Consider the following 27,896-nt stretch of genomic DNA (forward strand, 5'->3'; position numbering starts at 1 on the left):
CATCTAGCCCCAATCACCCACTGCTTGTTCCTCTTGTCAGTCTCAACCTCGGCAAGAAGTGCGATCTGTGAATCCTTGAACACACACCATGAGTGTCCGCACAGCGCTGTCCCTCCCGCGGAGGGCATCTTTCTTCTACACGCCATGCCGACGCTGGCCGTCGAGTACCCGCTCCTTTGCGACGACGCTCCGCCGCGATGCGACGTGGGGCTTTATTGGTCTGGGCCAGATGGGTACGTTTAGTGATAATTTTTTAGTTTCCCCTTGTGTTGGACCGAAGAAACAAGATCCACTAACAATGTCTGGCAGGCTACAACATGGCCAAGAACTTGCGCGCCAAGATCCCCGCATCCGACACGCTGATTGTACGCGACGTCAACGATGAGACGGCCGCGCGCTTTGCTGCCGAAGCCCAGGAGGCGGCAGGGAGTAGTGGCGAGGGCAAGGTCGAGATCGCAGACAATGCACGCGAAGTGGCCGAGAAATCAGTGAGTTCACCTGTATTTTCCTCCCCGCAATAATGAGCGTTCGCTGATCACCATTCTAGACAGTGATGATTACCAGTCTGCCCGAGTCCCAACATGTCATTGATGTCTTCCATTCCATCCTCAAACACGGTGACCTGCCACCCCTCGAGGCGGAGCGTCTCTTCATTGACACCTCGACCATTGACCCCGTCACGTCCAAGGACATTGCCAATGCCATCCATACGACGCAGCAGGGCCGATTCGTCGACGCCCCCGTTTCGGGAGGCGTAGTCGGCGCTCGCGCCGGCACGCTCTCCTTCATGTTCGGCGCCTCCTCGCAGACAGGCCAGCTGATCGAGCGCGTGCGCGGCGTGCTCGCCCTGATGGGCAAGAAGGCATGGCACCTCGGCGATCCCGGCGCGGGCGTCTCGGGCAAGCTCGCTAACAACTACATCCTGGCCATCAACAACATCGCCACTGCCGAGGCCATGAACCTGGGCGTCCGATGGGGGCTGGACCCTAAGTCTCTGGCTGAAATGATCAATTCGTCCACGGGCCGTTGCTGGCCCTCTGAGGTGAACAACCCCGTCCCCGGCGTCGTGGACACGGCCCCGGCCTCGCGGGGGTACGAGGGCGGGTTCGGTGTGAGCCTGATGCACAAGGACTTGCGACTTGCTCTCGTGGCGGCAGAGAAGTCGGGCACCCCTCTCACATTGGGCGACCAGGCGCGCGATGTCTACAAGGCGGTTGAGGAGGCACACCGAGGCAAGGACTTCTCGGTGGTGTACAAGTGGTTGCAGGACAAGTCGGAGTAAAAGATATTTTCATTGTTGCATGTTCCGACTGCCTGGCGTTGTCGATTATTCCCCCTACTCGTCCCTGCTTGCCTTCATAGAATATACCGACCTACTAGTTGCTCCATACAAATACATGAAGTACCAGGTACAGACAGACCTCGTGACATCCTCGTGCCTTCCTCTTTTAGTAATGTTGCGCCTGCCCTGCTTGGTCTTCCTCTTTCCTCTTCTCTTTCTCTCTCATATCCCATCCTATCTCTTCCTCATCTCCATTCCATCCCATCTTCATCCATCCCCATCCTCCTTTCACCTTCCCATATCAGCACACGCTGCTGTATCCCACCACCGGCTTGTATTGCCGTATAGATCAACTCTACTGAGGGTCTCATGCACCTCGCTTTCTTCCAACATCCCAATTGACTGAGGTCCCATCCTCACTACCCGCGAGCAGAAACGCTTCTACCCAACGGTAAGCCCATCTCTCTCAATGCCAACGCGCAGGCGTGGTACTGGATGGGCGAGCTAACTGTGCCTCTGTTCAGTAGTCCTTGCTTTCTCTAAGCATTTGCTTATATACACTTGTGTAAGGTAAGACTTCTTCTTCCTCAATACGCCCCTGGATCGAGCCATCGATCGAATCGGTCATTGGATGCCCTGCTGGGTCCTCATCATCCCCTGTTTTCTTGTCGTTCGTTCAATGTCCAGAATCCTTCACTGAATGGATGGCAGCTCCATTCGGAACACTTCACGATGCACACCCAGAGCTCTCAGACCAGCAGCTCTGCTGGAGCCACCCAGGCTTCCACCGTCCAAACTGGGCACTACCACCATGAGCCTCGCACTCCGTACAATTCTGGTTTTATCAATGCCAACGCTCGCGATGGAAATGGAACCACCCTCTCCCAGATTTTCAATGGCCACAACTTGCAGAACCCGCGAGGCAAGTATGGTGCTGCCAAAGGCACCAGCCCCACGGCGATGAACACGAACTTGGACTGGTCGACTGCCAACCGAACTGGCTACAACAATTCGTTTATTCTGGTCCCCAATTCCACTCTTTTCGGTGGCATGGCCCAGGTGCCTTCCTTTGTTCCCAACTCGGCTACAGGACACAATGATCAGCTGGGCCAATTCCCTTACCTGTCGGGAGGAATCTGCGCCAACATGGTGACTGGGTCGATGCAGGGGTACAGTTGGCCTTATATGATGAACCACGACGTGCAGGACTCGGCGAACAATAAGCAAAGCACCTGGAGCACTGGAGATTGCCAGACGGGCGTTCAAAACGAAAACACTGGCCACATCCAGTACTTCCCGACCCCCTGCATGCCTGGTGTCGATGGCAGTTCTATGACGGGCTACTCCTACAGCGGCATTTTCCCGCAGTTGGGATCCCTCACTCTCCCCTGGCAGATGATGAAGACCAACAATGGATACGTGGTACAGGATCTGGAGGCCCTGACCAAGCAGGAACCCGCTATTCCTCGAGCTGTGCCCGCCATGTGGACCAACCCGTCCGAGCTGACTCTCGCCAAATGCCTCGAGAACCGCGAAGGCATCACCAATGTTTACATTCGAGGTTTTCTCCCCGAGACCACGGACGAGGGGCTGCAGGCGTACGCTGCTCGTTTCGGCAAGATCGAGCGCTGCAAGGCAATCGTCGATCTGGACACCGGCTTGTGCAAAGGGTATTACATGTCGATATATATCGCCTCGGGTGTTTGGCTGATAGTTCTCACAGATTCGGCTTTGTTCAGTATTACACTTTCGAGTCCTGTGAGAACTGCATTCGCGGTTTTTTCTATCTTGGCTACCAGGCCAGTTTTGCTCAGGTGTGTTTTTCCCCGGCAGTGTAGGGTTAGTTCAATGCTCACGTTCTCCAGAAATCTCGCAACTCCCGTCTCAAAGACCTGGAGGACAGGACTTCCACTAATATATACTGCACCAATCTCCCGATTGATTGGACCGAAGCTGTGAGTTGAAACGAAGCCAGCTTCGAAGATAGCTAAATTGTGCTACAGGACCTTCGCCGCCACTTTGAGCCCTATCGTGTTGTTTCAGAGAAGATCAGCCGCGATGAGAAGACGGGTGTGAGCAAAGAGGTGGGATTCGCACGGTAAGAGGCGCAGTATGGATGGCTGATTTGTCTCTGATACACTTGCAGCTTCGAAACACGTGAGATCGCAGAGATGGTGCTGTCTGAATACCACAACATGGCCAAGGATGATGGCGTGAAGCTGCTTTTGCGCTTCGCAGATACTAAGGCCCAAAAGATGTTGAAGCAGCAGAGCAACGAGCGCCGTGCCTATCGTGCTGGCGAGTACAACTACTCTGTGGAGGTTGTGCAGGGATCGACTCCCTCGCCGTCTCTCCAGCGACCTCAGCATACTACTTCCAACCTGACCCCGACGCCCAACTCCAACTCTCAAGTCAGCTACACCTCGCCGGCTGGAGTGGGCTCCAACTGGACCCCTGCCACTTCAATTTCGCCCACGTATGTGACAAACCAATCTTTCACTCTGACACCGCTGACCAGATATCACAGGTATCCACACATGAAGTACCCGACCAGTGGCGCACGCCATAGCTCGTTGTCGTCCCGCAGCCTGAATGCTCTTGACAGCACCAACACTCCAGTTTACCGAGCGCGACCTTTCTCACTGACCCGCGGCTCTCTGACCGATATCTCGGGGGGCTCGTCCAAGACTGCCATGCCGGAGTCTCCTATCATTGAACCACGCTCGTACATGTCGAGCCCTAACAAGGAGAACATCAGGGCCGGCTCTGTGTCTCCTGTCTCGTCTCGCCTGGAGATTATCATCTCGACTCCTCGCTCGTGCACCTGAGTGCCTGCTCCTGCCTGGTCTGACGGCAAAGTATTTCACCCATGAGTTTCACTTTCACGACATGTGTTATCATCCACAGAATGTACGACGATGTATGGATTGAAGAGCATGTTTTCCTGTTGTGTTTGTTTTCTGTTTTCTATCTGCTGTTCCAACTGTTTTCTTTTTCCTTCTGCATCTTGTACGGAGCTCCGGTGTGGAAGAGGGTTTACTGAAAAAGCATGTCTTTCTGTAGTATTAGTTCCGGATGATGGATTTCTGAGTTTTGTTTCAACAACGTCGGCGCTCACCATCGGCTGCGTTAGACTACTAGTCTACTACGAGAATATGAGATAATGATTCATGAAACATTGATATATCCGAAATAAACATCACAGAATAACAGACTTTTTCACTGAAGTCATTCGATATAGGTAATATTATATCCACGAAGACACCTAGAATGCACCTCTACACTGCTTTCAGGAAGTCCTAAATAAGGTAGCCTAGGGCGTAAAGATCCTGCTATGCAATATCGGTGACGGTAAACTTTTTGCCGCCTCGGGTAGTTGGCGATTGGCTCTAAGATAACGTATTCCGATGTCGTTATTACGTCTGGCTTTTCCCACCGGGCTTTCTCAGTGAACAACTCGATCTTCCTAAGCCAAAATTGAACATCCTACATTTGATTCGTTGTACCGTCTTTGATCCCAGGATCAATAGGTATCCAATTCCACTTTGGGGCAGATCCCTACATTGTTCCGTCTAGACTATGAAAGGAGACCATTCTTTACTTCAAGCAATGTTGGGCTCATAGCTTTCTATTTGAACATTTCCAATTTAAGGAACATTTTGGGAGTGGGGTTTTCGCCCTTCTCTTTGGATTCACGTGTTTTCAGAAATATAGATCGAAGGAAAGAGTATAGCCTGATTTTAAGCTTTACGAATAAACATGAGACCACCCGTACTGTGACCGGTTCTTACATATAATTTGCTCTAGTGAGAGCAAGGATCAATTCCAGATGAATTGGGAGCGCAACTCGCATCAGCGGAGGCTCGAAGATTCTAGCCTTCGCGAACATGGTTCGGCTGTTTCAACTCACGGACCCTCGGGGAAACGATTGATTCTACGGTCCCGCCAATAATAAGACGTTATTCAAGGTCCCTTAGTTACCCCTCAACATCGAAGGGATTACTAAGCTTTGCCGCGTCAATCTAGCTAACCACGTCTAAGCGCCACGTTAAGCATTCGATCAGCGACTTCGCGTTCCGCCAGCCACTTCATCTCAAAGTGCAAGCTTATGGGAGACAAATCATGGCCACCCTTTCTCACCCACCAATGCGAAATAAGAGGACAAATAGTCTAGGACGTGCCAAAGAATCCTGCCAGAATTGTTCGACTGCCCAACTTTCGTGTGACCGTTCTCGACCACGATGCTTGACATGTATCGAAAATGGCATTACCTGCTCGGGTTACAAGATGAACCTGACCTGGCAATTTGGCATAGCCTCAAGAGGCAATTTAGCAGGTTTCAATTATTCCGTTCCTAGCGTTACCAATCCTGTTTCACCATCGCACATAGATTCAGTGACTAAGAATCGTCGCTGGAGAGGAAAAAGCTCAAGGGGAACCGGTGAACGTTTGTTCAAATTTGTGGAAGGAAAGTCAGCAAGGAGACGAGGGCGCAAAGAGAAAGTTTCTTCTGAACCAGCGGGCAACAGAAGCCCAGCAGCCGAGGTGTCAACATTTCACGAAGATCCCAATATCTCTGATACGTCTTTGTCTTCTCCATCGATGCCACACTTTGCTGGTAATATAGATGTTACCGAAGACGCATCATTTAATCCTGGTCAGCCACTCCTAGCCGCCTTCCCTAACAGTCACTGTACTAATCGATTGAAAGCAGGGTTTTGTGACGAATTAGATCAACTGCCGGAAGAAATTGAGAGACCATCTTTCCCAGATCTTTCCCTCTCTCTAGACGAAGAGGCAAACTACAATGATCGTGAAGTTCAGAACTGTATGATATCTACCTTCAACCTTGTTTCAAGGCTTACCAACTTTTCAGGCATTCAGCTATCTATCACGCCAAGGAATCCATCCGACAATTTAAGACAGAGATACCACTATGTCTTGTCATGCTGTAAGTCATAATATGCTGCACTTATGGTGAACAGACGGGCTGATGCTGCGAAGATGAACAACACATTTGCGCAATCCCGTTAACTACAGACTGCTTCCTGAACCCGTTTCGTGTTTTGAATGAAAATAAAAACGTATCACAGCACCTTCTTCATGCAGTCCTGGCTACTTCTCTTTTTCATCTCCACCGAAATAACGAAAGTACGGAGAGTACCGCTTTGGTCGATTCGCATCGCTCAGAGTCAATTGGACTATATTCGCGGGCTCTTAGCGGGCCGGTGGGCCAGAACACGGGGGTTGCCTTTCTAGAGACGGCACTTCTCCTCATGTATTTGGATGTGAGTCTGCCTTTGACTTTTGAATTGTAGTTGTGATATTCACTGACTGGCCCATAGTCTGCACAATCTGCGATAGGCCTCTATCGTATTCATCTCCAAGGCATTCGCAGCATCATAGACAGCTCTGGTGGAGAGTCTCTGCTCATTCCATATAACTCACGGCTGAGAGCTCAGCTGGCCATGTTTATATGGTATGATGCCACTATCGCTTTATTGTCCCGCGAGAACCCTGTCCTTCCGTTGTCATACTTGGAAGGCGTCCTCCGCCACGGACATTTCGATGGATGGAACTATGAATATTTGATCGGCTGCCGCGAAGAGTTTGTGGTCATCCTGGTAAGACTTGCAAGGCTGGCGAAACAATATGAGACTTCTCGGCAAATGGAAAATCTCTACTTTGATATGACTGCAGTGGACGAAGTTGAGGAGACCCTGCGGCAAATACCTACCGAGTATCCATATTTAGACACAGACGCGGATGAAGAGACTCTTGATTTGGCCCGAGATCGTTACCACTGCGGTGAAGCGTGGCGAAATGGTCTCTTGCTTTATATTCAACGAATATTTCGTTGGACGCGTGGGGATCCAGTTCCGCTCAGTGCCAAATATATCGCCCGAATTGTCATAGAGCATGCTCGATGCATCAGGCGAGAAAACAATTATCAAAAACAAGTCCTGATCGCGGTTTTTCTTGCCGGTGCGGAGATGACGCGAGAGGACGATCGGGATTTTGTGAGAGGATATACTGCGTGGTGGAGTCGACTCTGTGGCTCCAAGATGTTCGACGACGCATGCTCCTTCTTAGAGGAGATTTGGACGGAAAGTGAAGGCCAAGGCGGCCAGGAAGTATGGTGGGGGAGTGTCATTGATAGGAGATGTCTTCAGTCAGGGCTTCCGCAGCTACCCCAAGTTTTGCTCGGGTGATCTTCAGTAACAGCTTAGGAGTTATGCCTTGGAGAGGTGATGTGTAATGGAGAGTCACATTGAGAGTCTTCCAAAGTTATACAATAGTTGTGATATAGCTTCGGGCGGCAAGCAAGTTGAACTGTGAATAAATATCAATTCAAATCCAATTGAATAATCGGGTGTAAACCAAGTAAGCCGGCACGCGATCTGTCATGCTCATCATATCCTCAACCTATTCTAAATACATGTGCTAGCTCGTTGGACCGTACAGGTCTCTAGATATGCGCTTTGCCTAGAGCCTCTGCGCACGGGTGGTATCTGCGGACTGTCGCTCCCCGTAGTTAATGGCGTAGCTATATCGTGAATCGTAATGCATGGCCCAATATCCGTCCCAGATCCGCTTGGTGATAGGTCCTATCTGGCCACCGTTCACAGGCTTCCCATCCAGAGAAGTGATGGGCATGATGCCGCCAGCAGTCGTACACATGAACAGCTCGTCACAGTGATAAACCATATCCACTGGCACGAACTCCACCCGGGCTTCGATACCATTGGCTCGAGCCACGTCGAGCACACTCTTGCGGGTGATTCCTTCGAGGACGCCGCGTTCGGGAGTATAGAGAACTCCGTTCTTGACGAGAACGATGTTGAATCCGGAACCCTCAGTGAGGTTGCCATCACCATCTGTCAAAAATGGGTACGTCGCACCGCGATCCGCGGCCTCCCACAAACCGCGAGTTAAGTCACCCCACTGCAGATTCTTGACAGTTGGATCCATAGAGCCAACAGGAGTCCTCCGAACAGTACGAGCAATAATAGCACTGCCACCAGTGCGCTGAACTTCTGGCTCCATAACCCAGACATAAGGCTGAATAAACATGTACAAGTTGTTGTTGAGGAGATCTTCGATCTTGTTTCCGCGCACGCCAACCATTCCCCGAGTGACAATCAACTCAACGAATGCATCTTTGATTCCGCTTTTCCTAGTCATTTCTTCTAGAATGCGCTTTAACTCTTCCTTTGGAAGCGGTAGTCGCATTCGAAGTTTGTGGCAACTTGCTTCGAGTCGAGAGAGATGGTCGTCCAGACGGAAGAAACGCCCGTCCCAGATAGACGGCACGTCGTAAGTTAGGTCGCTGTGCAAGAAACCCTGGTCTGTCAGAGGGATCTGCGCCTTGGAGAGAGGAACGAGATCTCCTTTGACCCAGGCGATACCTTTGGCAAAAGGGTTGCCGCTTGCCTCGAGGGTGGCATTTCGTGCAGCATAGCTGCTGAAGAACTTGTCCATCGACGCCATTTTGAGGGAGGATCAACCACTTCGGAGAAAAGAGGGTGGCGAAAGAAAGATAGTGATTTGTTGAAGTCTTTTTTTTTGGGAAAATGCTGTTGTTGTTCCCAGGTGAGCGAATGGACCATTTATAAAATAGCTCAAGCGAGACTGCGCAATTGACTTAGATTCATTTTCGGCCAAAGGTCTAGCTTTCAAGCATTTTTCCTGAAAGAGAGAAATAGTTTGTATGGACCTGTGCTAATCTAGACACTGGCGGAACCACCGCCAGTGTGGATCAAGTCACCTTCCGAAAGTAGCCAAATAAGACCCCGACCCACTCTCTGCGGAGGCCCGCGAAATCCACGGATAGCTTTCCCTGGAGGATCTACATAGCGATTTTCCTATTGGCGTAATGCTCATTATATGATAAATGCAAATTGTGATGTTCTGTTGTCGGGGTTCCTGGCATCTGGGGATACATATTTGGCTAAGTCTTATCGGTGCAGTGCGGAGAAGGCGCCAGAGATAAATCTCGCCTTCCTTTTCTAGCATTATTATAATATGCACACACCTGACTTCCTCTGTAGTTATCCACCGCGCGAACTACTTTTGGGTTGCTTGGCCTTCCGAAGATCCCCGTTGACCCAATAAGGAAATATAGCATTCACCTTCCTTTTCTTTCCAAAAGCTTCATTTTGCACATCAAATTAGCGCCCTGGCATATTCGTATGCCATGACGCAATAGGACTAGATTGACGGGGTACCGCAGATAAGGGACTGGGGATTGATCTTATATCGGTCCGGAGATTGTATATCTCAAAAGAGTCGTGGCCCCTGAGACCCATTGAACCTGATAACGTATTCCATCGAAACTAGTCACTTCATTTTTACCACATGATTGGGATCAAAAAAGGTCCAACATGACAATATCAACCAGTCAACGTCAATATGCACCTCCTGAGGCAAACCTCGATGACCTTGAACTAGAGTCAGTCGGCTACAGGCGGGATATGCCACGCCAGTTCTCAATCTGGTCACTGGGCGCGTTATCCTTTACTCTTACTTGTAGCTGGCTGGGAACTGGCTCATCTGTTGGGATCAGTCTCGCCGAAGGCTCCTCCGCAGGTACATTATGGTCACTGCCAGTGGCTGGTATCATGACCACGATTGTATCACTGGGGATGGCTGAGCTGGCCTCTGCATATCCGGTTGCGGGAGCTCAGTACTATTGGTCATTCATGGTTGCAAGTGAGAGACATAAAGCATTTGCATCTTACTTGTAGGGCCCCCTCTGGTAAATTTCTCAGCACGAATGGGCTAAATCTGGATATAGGAACGCATGGATGAGCATTCTCGGGTGGTGGCTTGGCTCAGGTTCAGTCGCCAACTTCGTCTCGTCGATGGTCCTAGATATTGTGATCATCTGGTACCCGGACTATAGTTTCCAGCACTGGCACCAATATCTGATATACGTCGCAATTATCTGGTTGGCAGTTGCGCTCAACATTTTAGCTTCAAGCTGGCTACCTTTGTTCAACAAATTCATCTTCATTCTGTCTGTCCTAACTCTCACATCAACGACCGTGACTCTGTTCCTGGTTAGCAGGAATACGCATCTCCCAGTCTCATTGATGTTCACAGACACAGCGACACACAGCGGCTGGGCGAGTGAAGGATTTGCTTTCATGCTCGCAGTTGGCAATGCAGTATTTGCGTTCCTCGGGAGCGACTGCGGCGCTCACCTCTGCGAGGAGATCGCGAACCCATCTCGGAATGTACCGATGGTGATTGTCTTCCCACTTGTTGTTGGGCTTCTTACTGCTTTTCCATTCGCCTGTGCATTGATGTACTCAATCAGCGATATGAAGGCGGTATTAAACACGACAACTGGCTTACCTTTGATTGAAATTTACTTCCAAGCCACGCAATCTGCAGTTGCTGCGTCTATTCTGTTGGCTGCCTTTGCATTTTGTTTCTTCGGCTGTTTGGTTGCTAACGGTGAGGCGTATCCACAACCAATGCCCCTAAAATAGTTTGCTCACTTTATAACGCAGCTACAACCTCATCCCGCACTTTATGGGCAGTGTCGCGCGACGGAGCCATCCCGTTTAGCAAAGTGTGGATGCGAGTTAATCGCAGATTTCGAATGCCTGCCAACGCCGCTCTCCTCTCCGGAACATGTATCTCCGTAAGTCTCGTACTTCCAATCCAAGCATTAATATCCACTAATGGTAACAGATCTATGGCGTCATTTTTATCGGCTCTACCACCGCGTTCTCGTCAATGGTCAACGCAGCCATCGTCTTCCTGCAAACGTCTTGCGTAATTCCACAAGGAATTCTATTATATCGCGGACGAGATCGAGTGCTGCCAGAACGATACTTCCACCTAGGTCGATACGGTGCCACTATCAATGTCGTTTCCGTTGCATGGGTGGCCTTCCTCGACGTACTATATTGCTTCCCCACGTCAAGACCAGTTACCATTCAAAATATGAGCTATGTCTCGGTGGTCAGTATAGGGCTCATCAGTATTGTTCTCTTATTGTGGTTCTCAGGCAAACGCAACGTCTTTAAGGGGCCAAATGTTGATTATAATCTTCTGAACATGAGACGCATGGCGAACCTCCGTGGAGGAGAGGAGTTAGCTATAGAAGCTGTGCCCGGGGATACTAGCAGTCTGCAGTCACAGGAAAGCAACAAAAAAGGGGCGGAGCCTTAGAGCAAATAATGGGGCTTTTTGAGTCTCTCACTGCACCTTCCCCAGCAACTCTCAGTCCTGTTCATGGTTATATTCATATACAGAACCAATAAATTCAATTCATAAAGCCAGAAGCCCCTGTAAAGATTAAGGTGGTATTTCAGCCTTGGCATTTTTACCTTTTGAATTGAACAAGTCCGCTGGCAGCGGAACAACAGCCATAGAAAGTGATCAACCACTCGCCTTCCGAAAATGGATAAATAGGTTCCAACCGCCAACGGGCGTTACTAAACATTGGAAGACCTGCCGAAAAGAGTAGTCGAAGCTGAGGACAATAATTTATTCATCAGTTTGGCTCAGTCGTTGAATGACAACCAAAGAATGCCACGGGTTTATATTGTTTGGTTATTCAGCCTGAGATTCACATTCTAATGTTAGAAATCCAATCAAGTCTTTTGCCTCTTGGCTCGCTGTCCAGCCCCGGCGTTTCGTTTACTACCAAGCTACCTATCTTGCGATCAAAACACAACAATGTCTCAAAAGAGCATTGTGGTTATTGGGTATGTTTCAACTTCAGTTGAACACACAAATTTCTAACAATTCCTACTCCAATCCAGCGCCGGTGTCGCCGGCTTAACAACCGCTCTTCTCCTATCCCGGGTCCCCGGCTACAAGATCGTCGTGGCTGCAAAGCATATGCCAGGAGACTATGATATTGAATACGCATCGCCGTGGGCGGGTGCAAACTACATGCCGTGAGTCCGATCCGTCGATCATCATTGATTGCACACCGGGCTGACTACCAACAGCGTCTCCTTAGGTGGCACAAATGCCGCGGAATGGGATAAAGCCACTTGGAAGGTGCTTCATAAGCTGGCACATGAGAATCCGGAGGCTGGCATTCATTTCCAGGGTTAGCTGAATTTTTCCTGTTACTATAAGCTGAAAACTGACAACCTTAAGACTGTGAGATACGGAGCCGGGCAAAGGATATCGGCTCTGCAACTGCGGATTGGTTTTCGGAGCTTCTTTCATCAGCCCCGTGGTTTAAAGAAGTCGTTCCAAATGTGAGGATCCTTCGCTCTGAATTAGGACACACTGACTCACGATGGAGGTTACAGTTTCGCGTTCTTCCGAAGGGCAGTCTTAATCCCGGCGTCGATTCATCCGTGGTATTCACTTCAGTCTGCATCAATACTGCAATTTATCTCCCCTGGCTCGTTTCCCAGTGCCTTGGAAACGGGGTCACTTTCAAACGGGCTACCTTCAGTCATATATCTGAAACATCTGCTGGTATTCACCCATCGGGCACGGTGGACTTGGTGGTCAACTGCACCGGGTTGATGGCATCTAAACTTGGCGGAGTTGAGGACAAATCGGTCGTCCCTGCTCGCGGGCAGATTGTGATCGTGCGCAATGAAGCCGATCGAATGGTTAACATATCAGGCACTGATCATGGGGACGAGGAGGCGTGCTATGTGATGACCAGGGCTGCGGGAGGTGGTACTGTGCTTGGTGGATCATACCAGAAGGGGAACTGGGAATCTCAGCCGGATCCCAGTCTGGCAGTGCGAATCATGAAGCGGGCTGTTGAAGCTTGTCCGGAGTTGACTGGAGGCAGGGGCATTGAAGCTCTTGATGTGGTGAGGCATGGAGTGGGGTTGAGGCCTGTTCGACAAGGAGGGACCAGGGTAGAGAGGGAACGGCTGGGTAACTTGTGGGTAGTACATAACTATGGTGCTGGTGGTGCTGGTTACCAGTCGTCCTATGGATGTGCGGAGGGTGCGGTGGATCTGATCCGAAATGCTTTAGAGCCTCAGGCGAAGCTATAGCCATAGCTATCGAAGTACACAGCCATATGAAACTCTACTATTGAAATGAGACACCTTATGTCTCCCGTAGCCCTGAAATAGGGGCCATTATATAGTTAGGGTATCTAGAAGCAGTTAGTAATTGCTATATAAAATAGATCTCGACCCTAACGCAGCCGTCAAAAACTTCTCTAAGCTATCTCTCTCCGAATTGACGGTGTCCGGCTTTGAGGTCTCTCACTACAAGACTTCTGTTCGACATCCAATCGCGTGCGATCAATTATGCTCTCAGGTTAAAGTAGACAGTCTAATATGACAATATAAGATAATGATTCATGTATCGGTCGTCTCCATTCCATACATCATTGTATCCTCCATTCCAAGGGCCAAAAATTATCTATGTAGCAGACTGGCCAAAAACACAGGGGAATCTCACTTTCTATACAATGGACTTCTGCTGTTCATCCATTTACTGCAACTCAATTGCGACCCAACCTCTCCTCCACATCCTCGGTGAGTTTATATGCCGGAAGATATTGCCGCTCACCAGCCGCACAGCTCTCCATTCCATTTCCATTGGGATCACCATCAACCTTCAGTCTCGGGTTCGGATATGTATCAGACGTGCCCCCGAGAGAGGTATATCCCTGATCATAGAGCTCGCAATAGTATAACCCCAGATGGCGAATGAACGCCCAGATCTCCGAATAATTCCAATCAATCACCGGATGCACGCGCACAAAGTCCGGCCACCCGCCATCTGTCCGGTCGAAGTGCGTCAGCTGCGCGCCATGCGGGTCTGTCCGCCGCGTCCCCACGAAGATCGCCCGGATCCCCGGGTATCGGTGCAGGTAATTCTCGAAACTGGAGCGCATCGTGCTCGTGGGCGGGGCGGTGGTGTATTTCGTGATAGAGAGGTGATAGGCCTTTGCGGAGCTGATGACGAAGTCTTCGACGGCGGGGAAGGGGTCTGGTGGGAGGGCGTAGATGGAGGGGATGACGGTCGCCGCGGCAGACTTCAGCGCTTGGCTGGTGTCATCGGGGTTTGCTGATGGTGATAGGTAGGGATGTAGTCCTGCGAGAAAGAGGATCACCATCACCAGGCAGTCCTTGCCGCCGTTGTAGGAGACCGAGAGCTCCGGCAGCGAGTACCGCGAGAGCGCGGTTGATACGACCTCTAGCGAAATGCGGGTTTGGCGCTGCACGGAGTCAAGCAGCGAGTCTGGCGGATGCGTCTCGGATAGAAAGGCTTGCACCCGGGCGTGGATGTGGGCGATCACCGTTGGTAGCGGGGGGATGTCATCGGCGTTATCGGAGTGGCCATTCTCGTTATTGGTATAGTTGGGTGGTTGGAAGGGACGGAGATGGTCTTGCGGGCGCAGCAGTCGAGGCGAACCGGCATTATTATTATTGAGAGCTTCGGGCGCGGCCATTGTCGTCTGGCGGACCCTGCTTGAATTGGCGGGATGTGGAGAGAAGAAGAGGAAGAGGTTGGATCTCGGCTGTCGGAATAAAGGAAAAATAATCTAGTCCATTCCATTCATTCATGTGGGGTATACCAACTGACTACTGTAAAGAACAACTAAAAAGCAAATGTAGCACTACTGATTACTATCCCAGCACTTTCATCTTTTTCTTCTTCTTCTCGCCCGTCTTCTTCCCGTTCTGCCAATCCCGCCAGCTGCCAATGCGCTCCTCGCGGGTATCCTCCCACGCCTTGTCCTGGTCGCGTTTCCGTTTCCGCGCATCCAGCTCCTCGTCTTCCTTGCGCTTCTCCCGTCCTTCTTCCTGCATGCGCGCCTTGGCCTGTCTGCGCCGCCGCGCCTCTTCTTCAAGGAGCACGTGCACCGTCTTCTGCCGCCATTCCTTCTTGAACTCGCCGGTCTGCAGCTCCGGTGAGTCAACTGTGTATTTATGTTCTCGGATCAGGAGCCGCCGTGCGTCAGAGATGCACTCGTCGAGGTATGCGCGTTGTTTTTCGTCAAGTAGTGCCGTCTGGGCCTTCTTCAACCGATCGAATGCGTCGGGCGCCGCGGGGTTTTTGGTCTTGTCCGGGTGGATCAGCAGGGATTTCTTGCGGTATTGTAGTTTGATATCGGAGTCCGGCACGCCGGGCTGGAGATCGAGGACTGCGTAGCTGTAATATGCGTCTAGTCAGTTGTCTGTGTGGTCCTTGTAGGTCGAAGTAGCGGACTTACGCATCGAGAGAGAATGCCTGGCGGATGCGGTCGATCTCGGCGTCCTGGAGGCGCGGGTCAGAGGCAATGATTGAATGACCTGGTGAAGACATACCTTGGCAAAATCAGATGCTTCGCGTTCTAGCGAGTCCAGGATATCCTTCTCTTCCTTGTCGTCGTCGGCCATGATTGAGTCTGGAATTGAGTTGCGAGTGTTCAGATTGGGCGATGATAAGGGCCGTCTTATCGCAGCTGACTCAGCACAAAAATGTCTTTTCACCGCCGGGCAGATTTTCGATTCTCTCCAGCAGCAAGACAGACAGACAAATCATGGCGCCAGCGCGGGCCTCTCATGGGAAGCAAAAGACTCATAATGACTCTGGTCGGATGCTGAAGCGCAAGCGCGGCCAGGATGAGCTGTCCACACTCGCCCAGCGGGTCGACGAGCTCGACCCCAAGGCCGCTGTCAAAAACTTCTCCGAACTACCTCTCTCCGAACCGACAGCCTCCGGCCTCGAGGCCTCTCATTACAAGACTCTGACCGACATCCAATCGCGTGCGATCTCCCATGCACTCAAGGGCCGCGATATCCTGGGCGCCGCCAAGACCGGTAGTGGCAAGACACTGGCCTTCCTGGTCCCTGTTCTCGAGAATCTGTACCGCAAACAATGGACTGAATACGACGGGCTGGGAGCGTTGATTCTCTCTCCAACCCGTGAATTGGCCGTTCAGATCTTCGAGGTGTTGCGGAAGGTGGGCCGATATCATGCTTTCTCCGCTGGCTTGGTCATCGGCGGGAAGAGTCTGCGCGAGGAGCAGGAACGACTGGGACGCATGAATATTTTGGTCTGCACACCAGGTCGCATGCTCCAGCACCTTGACCAGACTGCTACGCTAGAGACACATAATTTCCAGATGCTCGTGATGGACGAGGCGGACCGGATTATGGACATGGGTTTCCAAAAAACGGTGGATGCGATCATCGATCACCTTCCGAAGGAGCATCAGACGATGCTCTTCAGTGCCACACAAACTAAAAAAGTTTCTGATCTGGCTCGTTTGAGCCTGAAGGATCCCGAGTACGTTGCGGTGCATGAAGCCGCCGCCGCGGCGACACCCGCAAGCCTCCAACAACACTATGTCGTTACTCCGCTGCCTCAAAAACTCGATACTTTATGGAGCTTCATCCGCAGCAACCTCAAATCCAAGACCGTGGTCTTTCTATCGTCGGGGAAGCAAGTCCGATTCGTCTACGAATCCTTCCGTCATCTTCAACCAGGTATTCCGCTGTTGCATCTTCACGGCAAGCAGAAGCAGGGCGGTCGACTGGATATTACGACCAAATTCTCCCAGGCCCAGCACTCAGTACTCTTTGCCACGGACGTCGCTGCCCGAGGTTTGGATTTCCCCGCTGTTGACTGGGTTATCCAAATGGACTGCCCAGAGGATGCCGACACATACATTCACCGTGTCGGACGGACGGCCCGGTACGAGCGGGTTGGACGCGCCGTGCTGTTCCTAGACCCCAGCGAGGAGAAGGGCATGCTGAACCGACTTGAGCAGAAGAAGGTGCCCATCGAGCGGATCAATATCAAGGCAAATAAGCAGCAGAGCATCAAGAATCAACTGCAAAATATGTGCTTCAAGGACCCCGAGCTGAAGTACCTCGGTCAAAAAGCATTTATTTCATACGTCAAGTCGGTCTACGTTCAAAAGGACAAGGAAATTTTCCACCTGAAGGAACTTTCGTTGGAAGACTTGGCTTCTAGCATGGGTTTGCCTGGTGCGCCGCGCATCAAGTTCATCAAGGGCGATGACACCAAAGAGCGCAAGAACGCGTCTCGTAAGATGGCCCAACTATCGAGTGACGAAGACGACGATTCGGATGCGGATGACCAGAAGAAGTCCAAGAAGAAGGACGAAAACCAGGTGCGAACACGTTACGACCGTATGTTCGAGCGCCGCAATCAAGACGTACTGGCGGACCACTACTCGAAACTCATCAACGACGATGGCACTATGGTTGCACCCGACGTCAACAACGGTGGCGAAGACGCAGACGAGGACGCCGATTTCCTATCTGTCAAGCGTCGGTTTGCCGCAGGAGACGCAGGTCTCGATCAAGCCGAGTCTGACTCCGAAGATTCCAACGACCAGCGAGCAACCAAGATGGTGCAAATCGACGGCAAGGAGCCGCTCGTTATTGACTCCAAGCGACGCGAGAAGCTACTCAAGTCGAAGAAGAAACTTCTTAAGTACAAGGGCAAAGGAACGAAGCTTATCTACGACGATGAGGGCAACGCGCACGAAGTCTATGAGATGGAAGACGAAGACCACTTCAAGGCTCGTGGAGATGCCGATGTCCAACGCGAGCGCTTCCTGGCCGAGGAAACTGAACGCACGCGTCACGCCGATCTCGAGGACAAGGAGCTGGCCCGCGAGAAGCGCCGCGAGAAGAAGGAAAAGCGGCGGGCTCGCGAGCGCGCCCTTGCCGATGAAGAGGCTGAGGAGGAGCGGGGGGCTCAGCTACTTCCGTTCGTGGGCGACGATGCTGAGTCTGTGGTTTCCGAGCCCGAAGAGCCAACCCGCCCGAGCAAGAAGCAGCGCGTCTCTGCCGAGTCGGACGAGAGCGAGGAAGAGTCCTGGCCACGCAAGTCCAAGAGCAAGGCCAAGAAGAGCAAATCTGCCGCTGCGGATCCGGGTCAGATCGAAACCTTGCAGGATCTGGAGGCGTTGGCCAGCGGTCTATTGGGGTAGGCTGTTTGTCTGTTTCTTTTCGAGCGATTTTTCAAAAGCATTCATGTATCTTCTTTTCTGTATCGACTCTTGCATCGGTATCTCCCGTGATACATAATCCTTAACGGCTCCATCGTACCACTTTGTGCCTAGTTCCTTTCTGGCATGTTACACAACAGCAGCTTTACTCTGTGGCTGATGTATATGCCCGGACTATGATTGGCTGGGGGCATACAGGAGCCTACACCCTGTAGCTCGCTATACCGTTTATCGTGACATTATTGTAGTTACAAATTCACCTTCTATATGCGGCATAGACTATATTGATGGTGCCAGCAGAACAATAGTACAGTAAGCAAATCGTGCAGAATCCGTTCTGCGACCTAAGTGGAACCCTAGCCGTATCCATGTGGTTGCGAGTGGAGCCAGTTGAATTTTTTTGACACATCGGCCGTCCTTTGCCTCTTGTGCCCCATCCAGTCATTGTCGCGCAAAATCACGCCATCGTAGCGACTAGGAGGTGCTTTCGAAACGTAGTCTGCAATCATGATGTTTCCTTCCTTTTTGTATACACGTCGCTGCAGCTTCGCCGGGGTGAACTAATATCTGCGCGGTCACGAGACTCCGGGGATTAGGGCACGGACGGGTTCATCACGCTTGGCCCCAGAAGCTAGGTGACACTAACGCGAGGAGACGACAACTCATGCGGAGAAACCGTTTCTGAGAAGTCGAGTCGCAAACAACCAGCCAGGTAGAGAGACCAAAGCACCTCGCCTGCGCTCCATTGGCCTGCCTGGATCGGTACACATCGTGATGGCTGATATCGAAAAATATCCCGCACCCGCGGAAGAGCCCTCCAAGGGCCAGGGGTACGACGCGGATGGGGTGTCCAACCCATTCGTCAATGCCGATAAGTTATCGCGTCGGCTGTCCGCACGCCAGGTGCAGATGATCGCCATTGGCGGTACTATCGGCACGGGTCTGTTCTTGGGCACAGGCGAGTCACTCGCGACAGGCGGGCCTGCGTCGATGCTCATTGCATATGCCATTTGCGGCGGCATTGTGTTTGTGACAATGCTGTGTCTGGGCGAGATGGCTGCATTCGTTCCCGTGGCCGGATCCTTCTGTACCTATGCGGGGTGAGTCCATTTGTGATACGTCGGAAAGAACTGCAATGCTGACGTAGCGTCTAGGCGGTTTGTTGATGATGCGCTTGGCTTTGCGCTGACTTGGAACTATTGGTTCAATGATGCCGTTTCCACTGCGTCGGATATTATTGCCCTCCAGTTGCTATTGCAGTTCTGGACCGACAATTTCCCTGGCTGGGGCATCAGTTTAATCTTCTTGATCGTTGTGATTGCGCTCAACCTCCTGTCCGTTCGGGTATATGGCGAGGTACGTATCTTTTCCTCCTCCGGTTTGATATAGTCTAACTAGTGCCAGGTTGAATATTGGTTGAGTTTACTCAAAGTGATCACTATTGTGGTATGTTCTCATCTCAGTCAGATATGCCTCAGTCAATCTCTAACATGTCCCTCTCAAGATCTTTATCATCCTTGGTATAGCCGTCAATTGCGGTGGAAACACCCAACACGAGTACATTGGCGGCAAATACTGGCACATTGGGGATGCACCATTTGTTGGCGGCATCGGAGGCTTCGCCTCGGTGTTCGTGACCGCTTCCTTTGCCTAGTAAGTTGCCACCGAAAGTTTGTCTTTGCTGAACGGTCCTGACATATATGGTAGCGGCGGTACTGAATCGATTGCTATCACGGCTGGTGAGACCAAGGATCCCGCCAAGAACCTGCCGAAGGTTGTGCGCAATGTCTTTTGGCGTATTGTGCTCTTCTACATTCTATCAATCTTGATGGTCGGCCTGAATGTGCCATACACGCACAACGGCCTTTCAAATGGCGACACCCGCACCAGTCCGTTCACCATTGTCTTCGAAGAAGCCGGCAGTGCCATTGCGGGCAGCTTTATTAACGCTGTGATCATGACCTCGGTTATTTCCGCTGCCAACCACGCACTCTTCGCTGGCTCACGATTGCTGTATACACTCGCCGTTGATGGATACGCACCTCGCTTCTTTGGTAGTCTAAATCGCTTCCATGTGCCCTGGGTTGCTGTTCTTGGCACCTCCGTGATTAGTGGGCTGTGTTTCGGTGCCAGCTACATCGGCGCGGGCAAGCTATGGTCGTGGTTACAAAAGTATGCTCCTCTTTTCCTGTTCCTTTTTGTTTACATGATACTAACATACGCAGTATCGTCGGCGTCTCCAACCAACTCTCTTGGATCTGTATCTGCCTCGCTTCCCTCCGCTTTCGGTCCGCTATCCACAAGCAAGGCCTGGAACATCTTCTCCCTTTCAAAAATTGGACATATCCTTACGGTCCTATTATAGCCGTCGGCTTGAATATTGTGTTAGTCCTCGTCCAGGGATGGAAGTGCTTCAGCCCGCATTTCCAAGGTGTCGATTTCGTCTCATACTACATTGAGATTCCTATTATGATTGTCATGTTTTTGGCATGGAAGATCATCAGACGCACAAAATTTGTCAGGACATCTGAGATGGACTTGCAAACTGATCGGTATGACTTGGGTAGCGGACAGGCTGTGCAGGTTCTACAAGAAACGGACAGGAAAAGCCGCCTGCTGGCCAAGGTGGAGCGATTTGGACAATGGCTGTTTTTGTAGACTATCTCGTGATGCCTTTTTTATATATGCATATTTGTCTTTAAGCAGTCTTAATAAAAGTCTATAAAGACAGATAGTTTTGTGGTCCGAGTCGCATTGTATCCTGATCATCTGATCATCTCAGTCTCACTAATAAGAGTCCCCATTCACCCAACAGAATTATAAAAACGTGCTCGTAGGGATCTTATTAAATATAATATGGAATTTGGCATTCATACTTAGACTATGCAATAAGATCGGTCATTCAATCGCACTGGGGCTCTCACCGTTCTGGGTCGTCGAGGATTAGGCTGACTTCGGGCCGGGCCCTCTCCGACGTTGTAGATGGTCGGGGTCCGACGCTCCGATAAATAATGAAACTGCCAGTGTTATAAGGACCAATCTTTCCCACACGGCTTCTTTTTTAATAAATCAAATTCCAGAAAGATAACACCATAATGGCTCAATTCCAACGTTTCGCTCAACCGCTAGGGTCACGTATCGCCGTCGGCTCTGCACTCGCCATTCTCGGCGTCGGCACCTACTGTGCCCGATCATCCCTTCTGCCTACCACCTATGCTGAATCCAATGAGCCGCGCAAGATATTTTCCGGCTTGGGGTTTACCAGTTTGCGTGTGCATAGTGTCAAAACGGTCAATCACGACACGAAACGACTTGTTTTTGAATTTCCAGATCCAGAGGCTGTTAGCGGCCTCTCGTTGACTTGTACATGGCCTCGCGAACTGCTAATTGGTCTGTGCTAACGTTCGTTTAGCATCAATACTCACATTTTTGCGACCTCAGGGTAGTTGGCTTCCCACGGTCAGGCCTTATACTCCAATCAGCGACTTAAGTAATAAAAGCTGTATCGAGTTTACCTGCAGCAGCTAACATCATCGGTCCTAGCTCAACCCGGTTTCGTGGAATTGATGGTCAAACAATACCCCAATGGCAAAGCAAGCACCCATCTCCATTCACTAGCACCAGGCGACAGCCTTACATTCATCACAGCCCTCAAGGGGTTTTCCTGGAACGCAGGCCAATTCTCTCAAGTCTACTTGATTGCTGGAGGGGCTGGAATCACTCCAATCTATCAGCTGATCCGTGGTATTCTGGACAACCCGAATGATAAGACGAAGATCGATTTGGTCTTTGGAGTCAATACTGAACAGGATCTACTCCTTCGCGAGGAATTCGACGAGTACAGGCGGCGGTTCCCTGATCGGTTCAACTACGTTTATACTGTTAGTCACCCAGCTGGAGAGAACTCACTTGTTCGAAAAGGTCGTGTCACGGAGGAGTTACTTCGTGAGGTAGTGAAAGATGCGTCGGATGAGAAGACTAAGGTTTTTGTTTGTGGTCCGCCTGCCATGGAGCAGTCGCTAGTCGGTTCGCGGGGATCTCCGGGGATTCTGACGAATCTGGGATTCGCCAAGGAACAGATTCATCAGTTTTAGTGGATTATAACCAGCTAGAAGGTGAGTTATTGTACAATATTTCTTGGGGGAATTCTCAATAAGATGAGTTTTTTAGCCTATGGGAGGATGGCCGCAGTAGAACTAGAGCAGTAGGTGAAGTCTAATCCGACTACATTCTCAAAACCTAAACACAGAAAGAGCAGAAACAGCCCATGTACAACGGCAAATAGAAAAAATCACCTGCACTTAATGACCGTTCTACCTGAAAAATGGATAGACCACCCACATAACATTCCTGGCCATGATCTAGTCAGGAGAATCAAGAGAGAGAAAAAATCCAATGCGAGACCAAACCCCCGTTGCTCCTCCAAACGCCCTGCTATGTCTTCAAACAAACCACACATAAAATATAGGGGGTACTCGCAATAGAAAGAGAATGAAAAGAAGCAGAGAACAAAATGCTGGGCGAGAAACGAAGAAGAGTGCTCTAAACCACCGGTTGCATCCGTATCGAAGTCGATAAGATGCGCCGTAAACTTGGAATGATATCAGATAAGCGATGCATGCTAGTTGGAAATCAACATGTAAACTGGATATCCTGTCGAAATAAACTGATATAGACTTTTGGAAGTGCCGCGGAATGAGACAAAAACGATAACTTAGCGCATGTACCAAGCGCCGTGACGAAGGGTATCAAGACAAGCTGCCAGTAGACCCTGCTACATAGCTGAGGAGTGGAATTATATAATAATAAGCCAACAGTTCGAAGTTCTGCGGTAACCGAAGCCAAAAGGTCTGGAAGACCGACAATTTGAGCCTAGTCGTTGACCATGTCATCCAAGGCCATTTTTCGTCGCTTAAAAGGGCGTGGTTCCTGGCTTTTGGCTTCGGTACTTGACGGTTCAATTCGCGTACCTGTCGAAGGGGACTGGCCTGGAGGTGCTGTGGAAGGCAGCTCGATTGTTCCGGTATGTCTAGGTGTAAGATCGACGGGGCCTGCCGTTGAAGAAGAAGATCGTTGATGGGAGAATGGATGTGAAAATATAGGTCGGTGAAGCTGATCTGCTGGCCGAAGTTCCTGCAGACCTTCTTCTCGACCGGATAGAGACCAAGTGGTTGGATATGGATCGCTTAATCGGTGTGCATGGTGAGGCATGCTAGAGCTGGCTGTTGCTTGGTGGATCGGAGGAAGTCGAACTGGTGAGTCAATGTGCCCTTCGCGGGGAGTATGAGCAAGGCGAGGATCGCCCATCGGAGGTCGAATGTCGGAATACGAAAGCAGAGGAACACCAAGCGATGGTTGATGCTGAGATGGAGATGTAGGTGGTGGCAATGCTGGCCCAATATATGGAGGGAAGCGTCTTTCCATGCCAGCTGGCATATTACCTGTCAGAATAGGATGGAAGCCTCCTGCCATCGGGGCAAAGGCAGGCGGCGGCTGGCTCAGTGCCGGCGGGATTGCTGATCCCGAAGAAAACGGTCGTCGAGCTGCAGCTCCTGGAATCGATGCAGCAGGGTCCATGGGCCGAGTAAGAGGAAAGACAGAAGCAGACCATCGGTGCTGCTGGTCGCGCGGCGCTCGCCCTCCGATCACAGGGGAGCTAACTTCCCCCAGTTCCCGTAAATCCGTCACAGGGCGTATTTCGCGTGAAGACGTGGCACGGTGCGTAGGAGTGCGCCGCGAGTTTGCGGCTGCTTGTGCCTCTACGGGGACAGAGGGGGCTTCTGGTTGTGTGGTAAAAGTCCGGAGAGAAGAGTCCTCCGCTTTGAGTGGCGGCCGTCCTCGTTTCTTGTGCGTGACATCCACACAGGATGACTGAGCTAGTTGTCAGTGAGTCGTAGATGATCAGCAATGCAGCAAACTTACAGCTTTGCCGGCGAGAACACATCGTCGACATGGGCGTGCCGAATCACATCCGAGGTGCTTCTTCTTGCAGTTAACACAAGCCGAAGCCACATGTGCTTTTGTGCGGCGAGTCGACTTAGGACCCAATGAGCGAGCTGTCGTTACCGACGTAGAGGCTTCCACCTTCGGCACTGGATATGACGGCGCTGGCGGAGGTAAAGAAGAGGTCAATAACGGCGGGAACGCACTTTGCTCGCCATGCCTTGGTGGTGGTGCCCGTGGAGGCAGAGCCTCCCTAACTGCAGGCAGCTGCTGTGACGTCCCAGTGCCCGTCTCCTCAACCGTAGTAGCTGCTACGGGTTCAGATGCTGGTTGGGCTGCCGGTTTCTCGCCGGATATCTGCGAGGGCTCCTCCTCCGGAGGAGACCCAGGCATCGGTTGACGGGGTGAAGAAGCCCGGGGGCTGCACCCTCGAGCATTGGTAGACCAAGGGCGATTCAACGGTAGCCGCTCTGGGCCCGAGTTGAACCGGGGCTGTCCAAACTGGGAGGGGGTAAGGCTCGGGGGGCAAAGCACGAGTGATTGCATCGGGGGTCAGGCAGAATAAGGAAAGGGCCCACGGGGCAGGTGTTCCTGGCGGATCTCGTTCACAAAAGGGGACCACTGGCTCCTGCACTTTGTGACAGCATCTCCGGCCTACCGAGTAGGGTGGTACTGGGGGTGATGTATGTGCAGCGGTGTAGGATCAATATCCAGTCGTCATCGAGCTGCCCAGGCGTGTGTCCGAGGACCACTCGAGCTTATAATCTAGGGCTAAAGAGAACCGCTATTGGAGGGGTCAGCAAATAGGCTGCATTGATCAGCGGGAGATTTCCAGATCATGACAGCAGGGTTACTCATAGCCGCGCATGTCTCCCATCCTAGGGCGACTTATTGCAGGACGGCGGTCGATCATCGAGCTAGGATCAAGGTGCAGCGCCGCAAAATGTCAAAGCCCCCACACGCCTTACCTATCTGTCTCGGCCATGGCACACGTTCATGGGGGGAGAAAATAGAAGAAACGGGGGTGAAGTATACCCTGATGCATGAACCCATACGGTAATGGATCTGTCGAGTGGAAACCCTGGCAATAGTCGTGGATAAGAGTAGCACACCGGGGCTGTAGGCTCCGAGCTTTCACCAGCACATTTGACAGAGGGAGGAATCCGAGCGGGTCGTGGAGACAGAAGAAAAGTAGTGGTCAATGTAGGCGGCACTAGTAGCTGATAGACTTGATCTCCGTCATGGTAGATCTTTGCGAGTAATAATGGGGCAGGTTTGCCCAACGGTACGGGTACAGGCCAATCGTTCGGGGTAAAGGGGGGGCGCCCCAGGAGTGGATCAGTCGTAGTGTTCGTTCTCTCTGTCTTGCTGTGAAAACTCTCATCTACTGTTCTGTCCATGGGTGGCTTGCATTAGAACCATGGCGGCAGCAGTTCCGCTGTCAGTGCCACCCCAAAGGGGAAAAACCCCAGCTGGAGGAAGGGATCGGATTGCACTAAGACCCCCAAAAGACAGGGCCAGGCGTGCCCTGATACCAATCAGGTCCGGAAGCAAGGCTAGAGGATTGACGGATCGACGGCGCCCGCAGCCATTGCCAATAGTCAAGCTCGGCAATGAAAATGCACATTCCGTTTGACAATGGTACTGCATGTTCCTCTGTGAGAGAACAGGAAAAAAACATGCTTAATTTTTCTAGATCCCCCCCCCTTGGGTTGTTGCAACCCTCCATCGGAGCAAACAGGTCTTGTATGCCATGCTCGGTGTGTTTTAGTTTTGTGGTTTTTATTTATTTATTTTTCGTTTTTGACTCCTCGCGGGCGATAACGCAACTGGTTACTTCCAACCAGGAATCCGAGTTACCCCCTGTCCCTGCATCATCGTTGCCACCAATTCGAGGCCCGCCTTTACAGTGATATCACGTCTAGCCGGTCGCAAAGCTCATCGTTATTCTCCGCAAGTGGAGAAGGCACGAAGGGGCCCACTCTGGGCAATCATGATTGTATGACCGAGGCGATCAATAATAACGAAAAGTCTCTTATACTCCGTGGTACGAGGTAGGGGTTACCGTTGCAGTCGCCCTGAGCTTGCAGATCAAGGGTCATCTGCCTTCCGGGATGCAAGGCCGGGGACGCTCAGTAACCTCGTCTCACAGCAGAGAAAAGGTGCTAGCCCTCAGGGCCGGGAGTTGGACAGCCGCAGGAACTGTGATTCAATCCTCGTTGGATCGGCGCTCTGGATCATGAATGGTTCGCGCCGGCAGGTGATACCGATAACGAGGCCCCATCAGTATCCAAGTCAGGTACAGCACGGGAGACTGGCTTTACTGGACTGTTTCCATTTTGAGACATGGAAAAATCCCTCGGCCCTCCCTTCCTTCCATGCCATGCGGAGGAATCCTCCCAAAAAAAAAAAAAAAAAAGAATGAACCGCTCTATTTTCCGGGTCCTAATTCCAGGCGGCAATCGTCCAACAAGATGTGGCTGCAGCCTCCGCGATCCTAGAAGGCGATCACACGGCCTTGATCAGCCTCGCGGAGCGTGTGCATTGCTGACAATCCGTCATCCCTGGCTTTGTCGAAGCATCTGCAGGGTGCTTCCATTCCGAACGCCCCCGTCATCGTCCTCGAGGAGGATGTCCCAGTCAGCAAGCAGGGCAACTAGGAAGTAGTGGCCCCAATCACCCTGGACCCAAGAAAACCAGCGGACAGACAAAGCGGGCGGGGGAATAATAATGTATTGATGGTTTGGCGGCAGATCGCCACAGCTAGCCACTCACGTTAGGAGAGGGAAAAAATAGTCCGTTTTCCGTGTCTTTCCTGTTCGGTAGTTCCGAAGTGAAGCGGAGAAGAAGGCAAAGAGACACTGGAAAAATTCCATGAGAATGTACATCGAGGGAAGGGGCTCGGAGGTGCCAGAAGCGACACCAATGGGCACATTATTACTGCGCGGTGGAACATGCCGCACGCGGGGCAGCAAGGGGCCTTGTCACCAGGATGAGTTCATGCACGATCGACCTTTTAGCGGCCTCAATAGTGCGAACCAGTTTAGTCCGGGCCGCTATAGTCTGGCCCGTTCGAGTTAGTGGCCTGTGCTGCCCCCTCCATGGTGTGCGACAAGTGACGCACCCAGCGCTGTGGAAAGATAGGGGTTTGCTTTTTGCTGTGATTCAAGTCAGAGGTAAAAGATTTTTTTTTTTTTTGTTTTTTTTGGGTATGTCTGAGAACCTCAAGGACCTGGAGGAGGTATAGGAGAGAGCAAGGTAGAGAAGAAAAGAGTCACGGGACCGGCGGAACCCTGAAAGGAGTCGACAATTAGGCTGTGCTGATCGCTGACACGCGGGCCCCAAAAATCGCCGACACCTCACTAGCACAATCAATAGCTTGATTTTCATCACGCTCGGAGATTATTCCAGCTCGTGGACTTCGCTGGGCATCCGCCCCTAGCCTAGCCTACCGTCTGGATAGCTACAGGGCCCACGACGTGGTCAAGGGTTACACTACACCACCTACCGCTCTCTCGTGGCCATGCGGCCGCCGGGATTGTCCCGAGGCCCGGTTGCGATCCTCACTCACATGATATGATGCATCGCTAGCTGTTGAGCTCGCCAACGGGCGCGCTTCCCTAACCCGAGGCCTGAGCTCAGTGGCTGTGATGTGATTGGGTCTGTGGAGGTGAGCTGGAGCTCGAGCTGAGCGTCGCGATCGCTGTAGATAGTAATTCTGTTGAGATTCTTCGTCATCTACCT

At 51.4% G+C, this 27,896-nt stretch overlaps 13 protein-coding genes across 13 annotated transcripts; 9 read left to right on the plus strand and 4 right to left on the minus strand.

Moving 5' to 3' along the window:
- Window positions 1-88: 88 nt before the first annotated feature.
- Window positions 89-1,282, plus strand: N7510_008014 (uncharacterized protein; the record flags this gene model as incomplete). The annotated part of the gene is made up of 3 exons (XM_056979939.1): window positions 89-233; window positions 310-488; window positions 548-1,282. 3 exons carry the CDS (start codon window positions 89-91, stop codon window positions 1,280-1,282), a joined length of 1,059 nt encoding a protein of 352 aa, XP_056832982.1.
- A 732-nt stretch (window positions 1,283-2,014) lies between these two features.
- N7510_008015 (uncharacterized protein) lies at window positions 2,015-4,110 on the plus strand (the record flags this gene model as incomplete). Its single annotated transcript, XM_056979940.1, has 5 exons — window positions 2,015-2,952; window positions 3,006-3,096; window positions 3,148-3,237; window positions 3,286-3,380; window positions 3,429-4,110. 5 exons carry the CDS (start codon window positions 2,015-2,017, stop codon window positions 4,108-4,110), a joined length of 1,896 nt encoding a protein of 631 aa, XP_056832983.1.
- A 1,774-nt stretch (window positions 4,111-5,884) lies between these two features.
- Window positions 5,885-7,494, plus strand: N7510_008016 (uncharacterized protein; the record flags this gene model as incomplete). Its single annotated transcript, XM_056979941.1, has 5 exons — window positions 5,885-5,939; window positions 5,994-6,110; window positions 6,167-6,233; window positions 6,504-6,570; window positions 6,628-7,494. The coding sequence occupies 5 exons, from the start codon at window positions 5,885-5,887 to the stop codon at window positions 7,492-7,494; spliced, it is 1,173 nt and encodes a 390-aa protein (XP_056832984.1).
- Window positions 7,495-7,768: 274 nt separating this feature from the next.
- On the minus strand, window positions 7,769-8,773 carry N7510_008017 (aminotransferase class IV; the record flags this gene model as incomplete). The annotated part of the gene is made up of 1 exon (XM_056979942.1): window positions 7,769-8,773. One exon carries the CDS (start codon window positions 8,771-8,773, stop codon window positions 7,769-7,771), a length of 1,005 nt encoding a protein of 334 aa, XP_056832985.1.
- An 893-nt stretch (window positions 8,774-9,666) lies between these two features.
- N7510_008018 (amino acid transporter) lies at window positions 9,667-11,467 on the plus strand (the record flags this gene model as incomplete). The annotated part of the gene is made up of 4 exons (XM_056979943.1): window positions 9,667-10,025; window positions 10,080-10,744; window positions 10,801-10,934; window positions 10,985-11,467. 4 exons carry the CDS (start codon window positions 9,667-9,669, stop codon window positions 11,465-11,467), a joined length of 1,641 nt encoding a protein of 546 aa, XP_056832986.1.
- Window positions 11,468-11,977: 510 nt separating this feature from the next.
- On the plus strand, window positions 11,978-13,278 carry N7510_008019 (FAD-dependent oxidoreductase; the record flags this gene model as incomplete). The annotated part of the gene is made up of 4 exons (XM_056979944.1): window positions 11,978-12,006; window positions 12,064-12,201; window positions 12,256-12,359; window positions 12,410-13,278. The coding sequence occupies 4 exons, from the start codon at window positions 11,978-11,980 to the stop codon at window positions 13,276-13,278; spliced, it is 1,140 nt and encodes a 379-aa protein (XP_056832987.1).
- A 458-nt stretch (window positions 13,279-13,736) lies between these two features.
- On the minus strand, window positions 13,737-14,690 carry N7510_008020 (FAD synthase; the record flags this gene model as incomplete). The annotated part of the gene is made up of 1 exon (XM_056979945.1): window positions 13,737-14,690. One exon carries the CDS (start codon window positions 14,688-14,690, stop codon window positions 13,737-13,739), a length of 954 nt encoding a protein of 317 aa, XP_056832988.1.
- A 178-nt stretch (window positions 14,691-14,868) lies between these two features.
- On the minus strand, window positions 14,869-15,806 carry N7510_008021 (uncharacterized protein; the record flags this gene model as incomplete). The annotated part of the gene is made up of 4 exons (XM_056979946.1): window positions 14,869-15,394; window positions 15,456-15,499; window positions 15,550-15,676; window positions 15,760-15,806. The coding sequence occupies 4 exons, from the start codon at window positions 15,804-15,806 to the stop codon at window positions 14,869-14,871; spliced, it is 744 nt and encodes a 247-aa protein (XP_056832989.1).
- On the plus strand, window positions 15,765-18,191 carry dbp4 (RNA-dependent ATPase HCA4; the record flags this gene model as incomplete). Its single annotated transcript, XM_056979947.1, has 1 exon — window positions 15,765-18,191. The coding sequence occupies one exon, from the start codon at window positions 15,765-15,767 to the stop codon at window positions 18,189-18,191; it is 2,427 nt and encodes an 808-aa protein (XP_056832990.1).
- A 792-nt stretch (window positions 18,192-18,983) lies between these two features.
- N7510_008023 (amino acid permease) lies at window positions 18,984-20,867 on the plus strand (the record flags this gene model as incomplete). The annotated part of the gene is made up of 6 exons (XM_056979948.1): window positions 18,984-19,309; window positions 19,364-19,565; window positions 19,614-19,655; window positions 19,714-19,862; window positions 19,917-20,381; window positions 20,435-20,867. The coding sequence occupies 6 exons, from the start codon at window positions 18,984-18,986 to the stop codon at window positions 20,865-20,867; spliced, it is 1,617 nt and encodes a 538-aa protein (XP_056832991.1).
- A 437-nt stretch (window positions 20,868-21,304) lies between these two features.
- Window positions 21,305-22,303, plus strand: N7510_008024 (cytochrome b5 reductase family protein; the record flags this gene model as incomplete). The annotated part of the gene is made up of 3 exons (XM_056979949.1): window positions 21,305-21,572; window positions 21,622-21,651; window positions 21,753-22,303. 3 exons carry the CDS (start codon window positions 21,305-21,307, stop codon window positions 22,301-22,303), a joined length of 849 nt encoding a protein of 282 aa, XP_056832992.1.
- A 778-nt stretch (window positions 22,304-23,081) lies between these two features.
- On the minus strand, window positions 23,082-24,698 carry sclB (uncharacterized protein; the record flags this gene model as incomplete). The annotated part of the gene is made up of 2 exons (XM_056979950.1): window positions 23,082-23,968; window positions 24,128-24,698. 2 exons carry the CDS (start codon window positions 24,696-24,698, stop codon window positions 23,082-23,084), a joined length of 1,458 nt encoding a protein of 485 aa, XP_056832993.1.
- A 2,334-nt stretch (window positions 24,699-27,032) lies between these two features.
- N7510_008026 (uncharacterized protein) lies at window positions 27,033-27,233 on the plus strand (the record flags this gene model as incomplete). The annotated part of the gene is made up of 1 exon (XM_056979951.1): window positions 27,033-27,233. One exon carries the CDS (start codon window positions 27,033-27,035, stop codon window positions 27,231-27,233), a length of 201 nt encoding a protein of 66 aa, XP_056832994.1.
- Between the last annotated feature and the right edge of the window lie 663 nt (window positions 27,234-27,896).

This window comes from Penicillium lagena (assembly GCF_028827675.1).
Source record: "Penicillium lagena strain IBT 129212 chromosome Unknown utg000005l_segment0_segment0, whole genome shotgun sequence".
NCBI classification, from domain to species: Eukaryota; Fungi; Ascomycota; class Eurotiomycetes; order Eurotiales; family Aspergillaceae; genus Penicillium; species Penicillium lagena.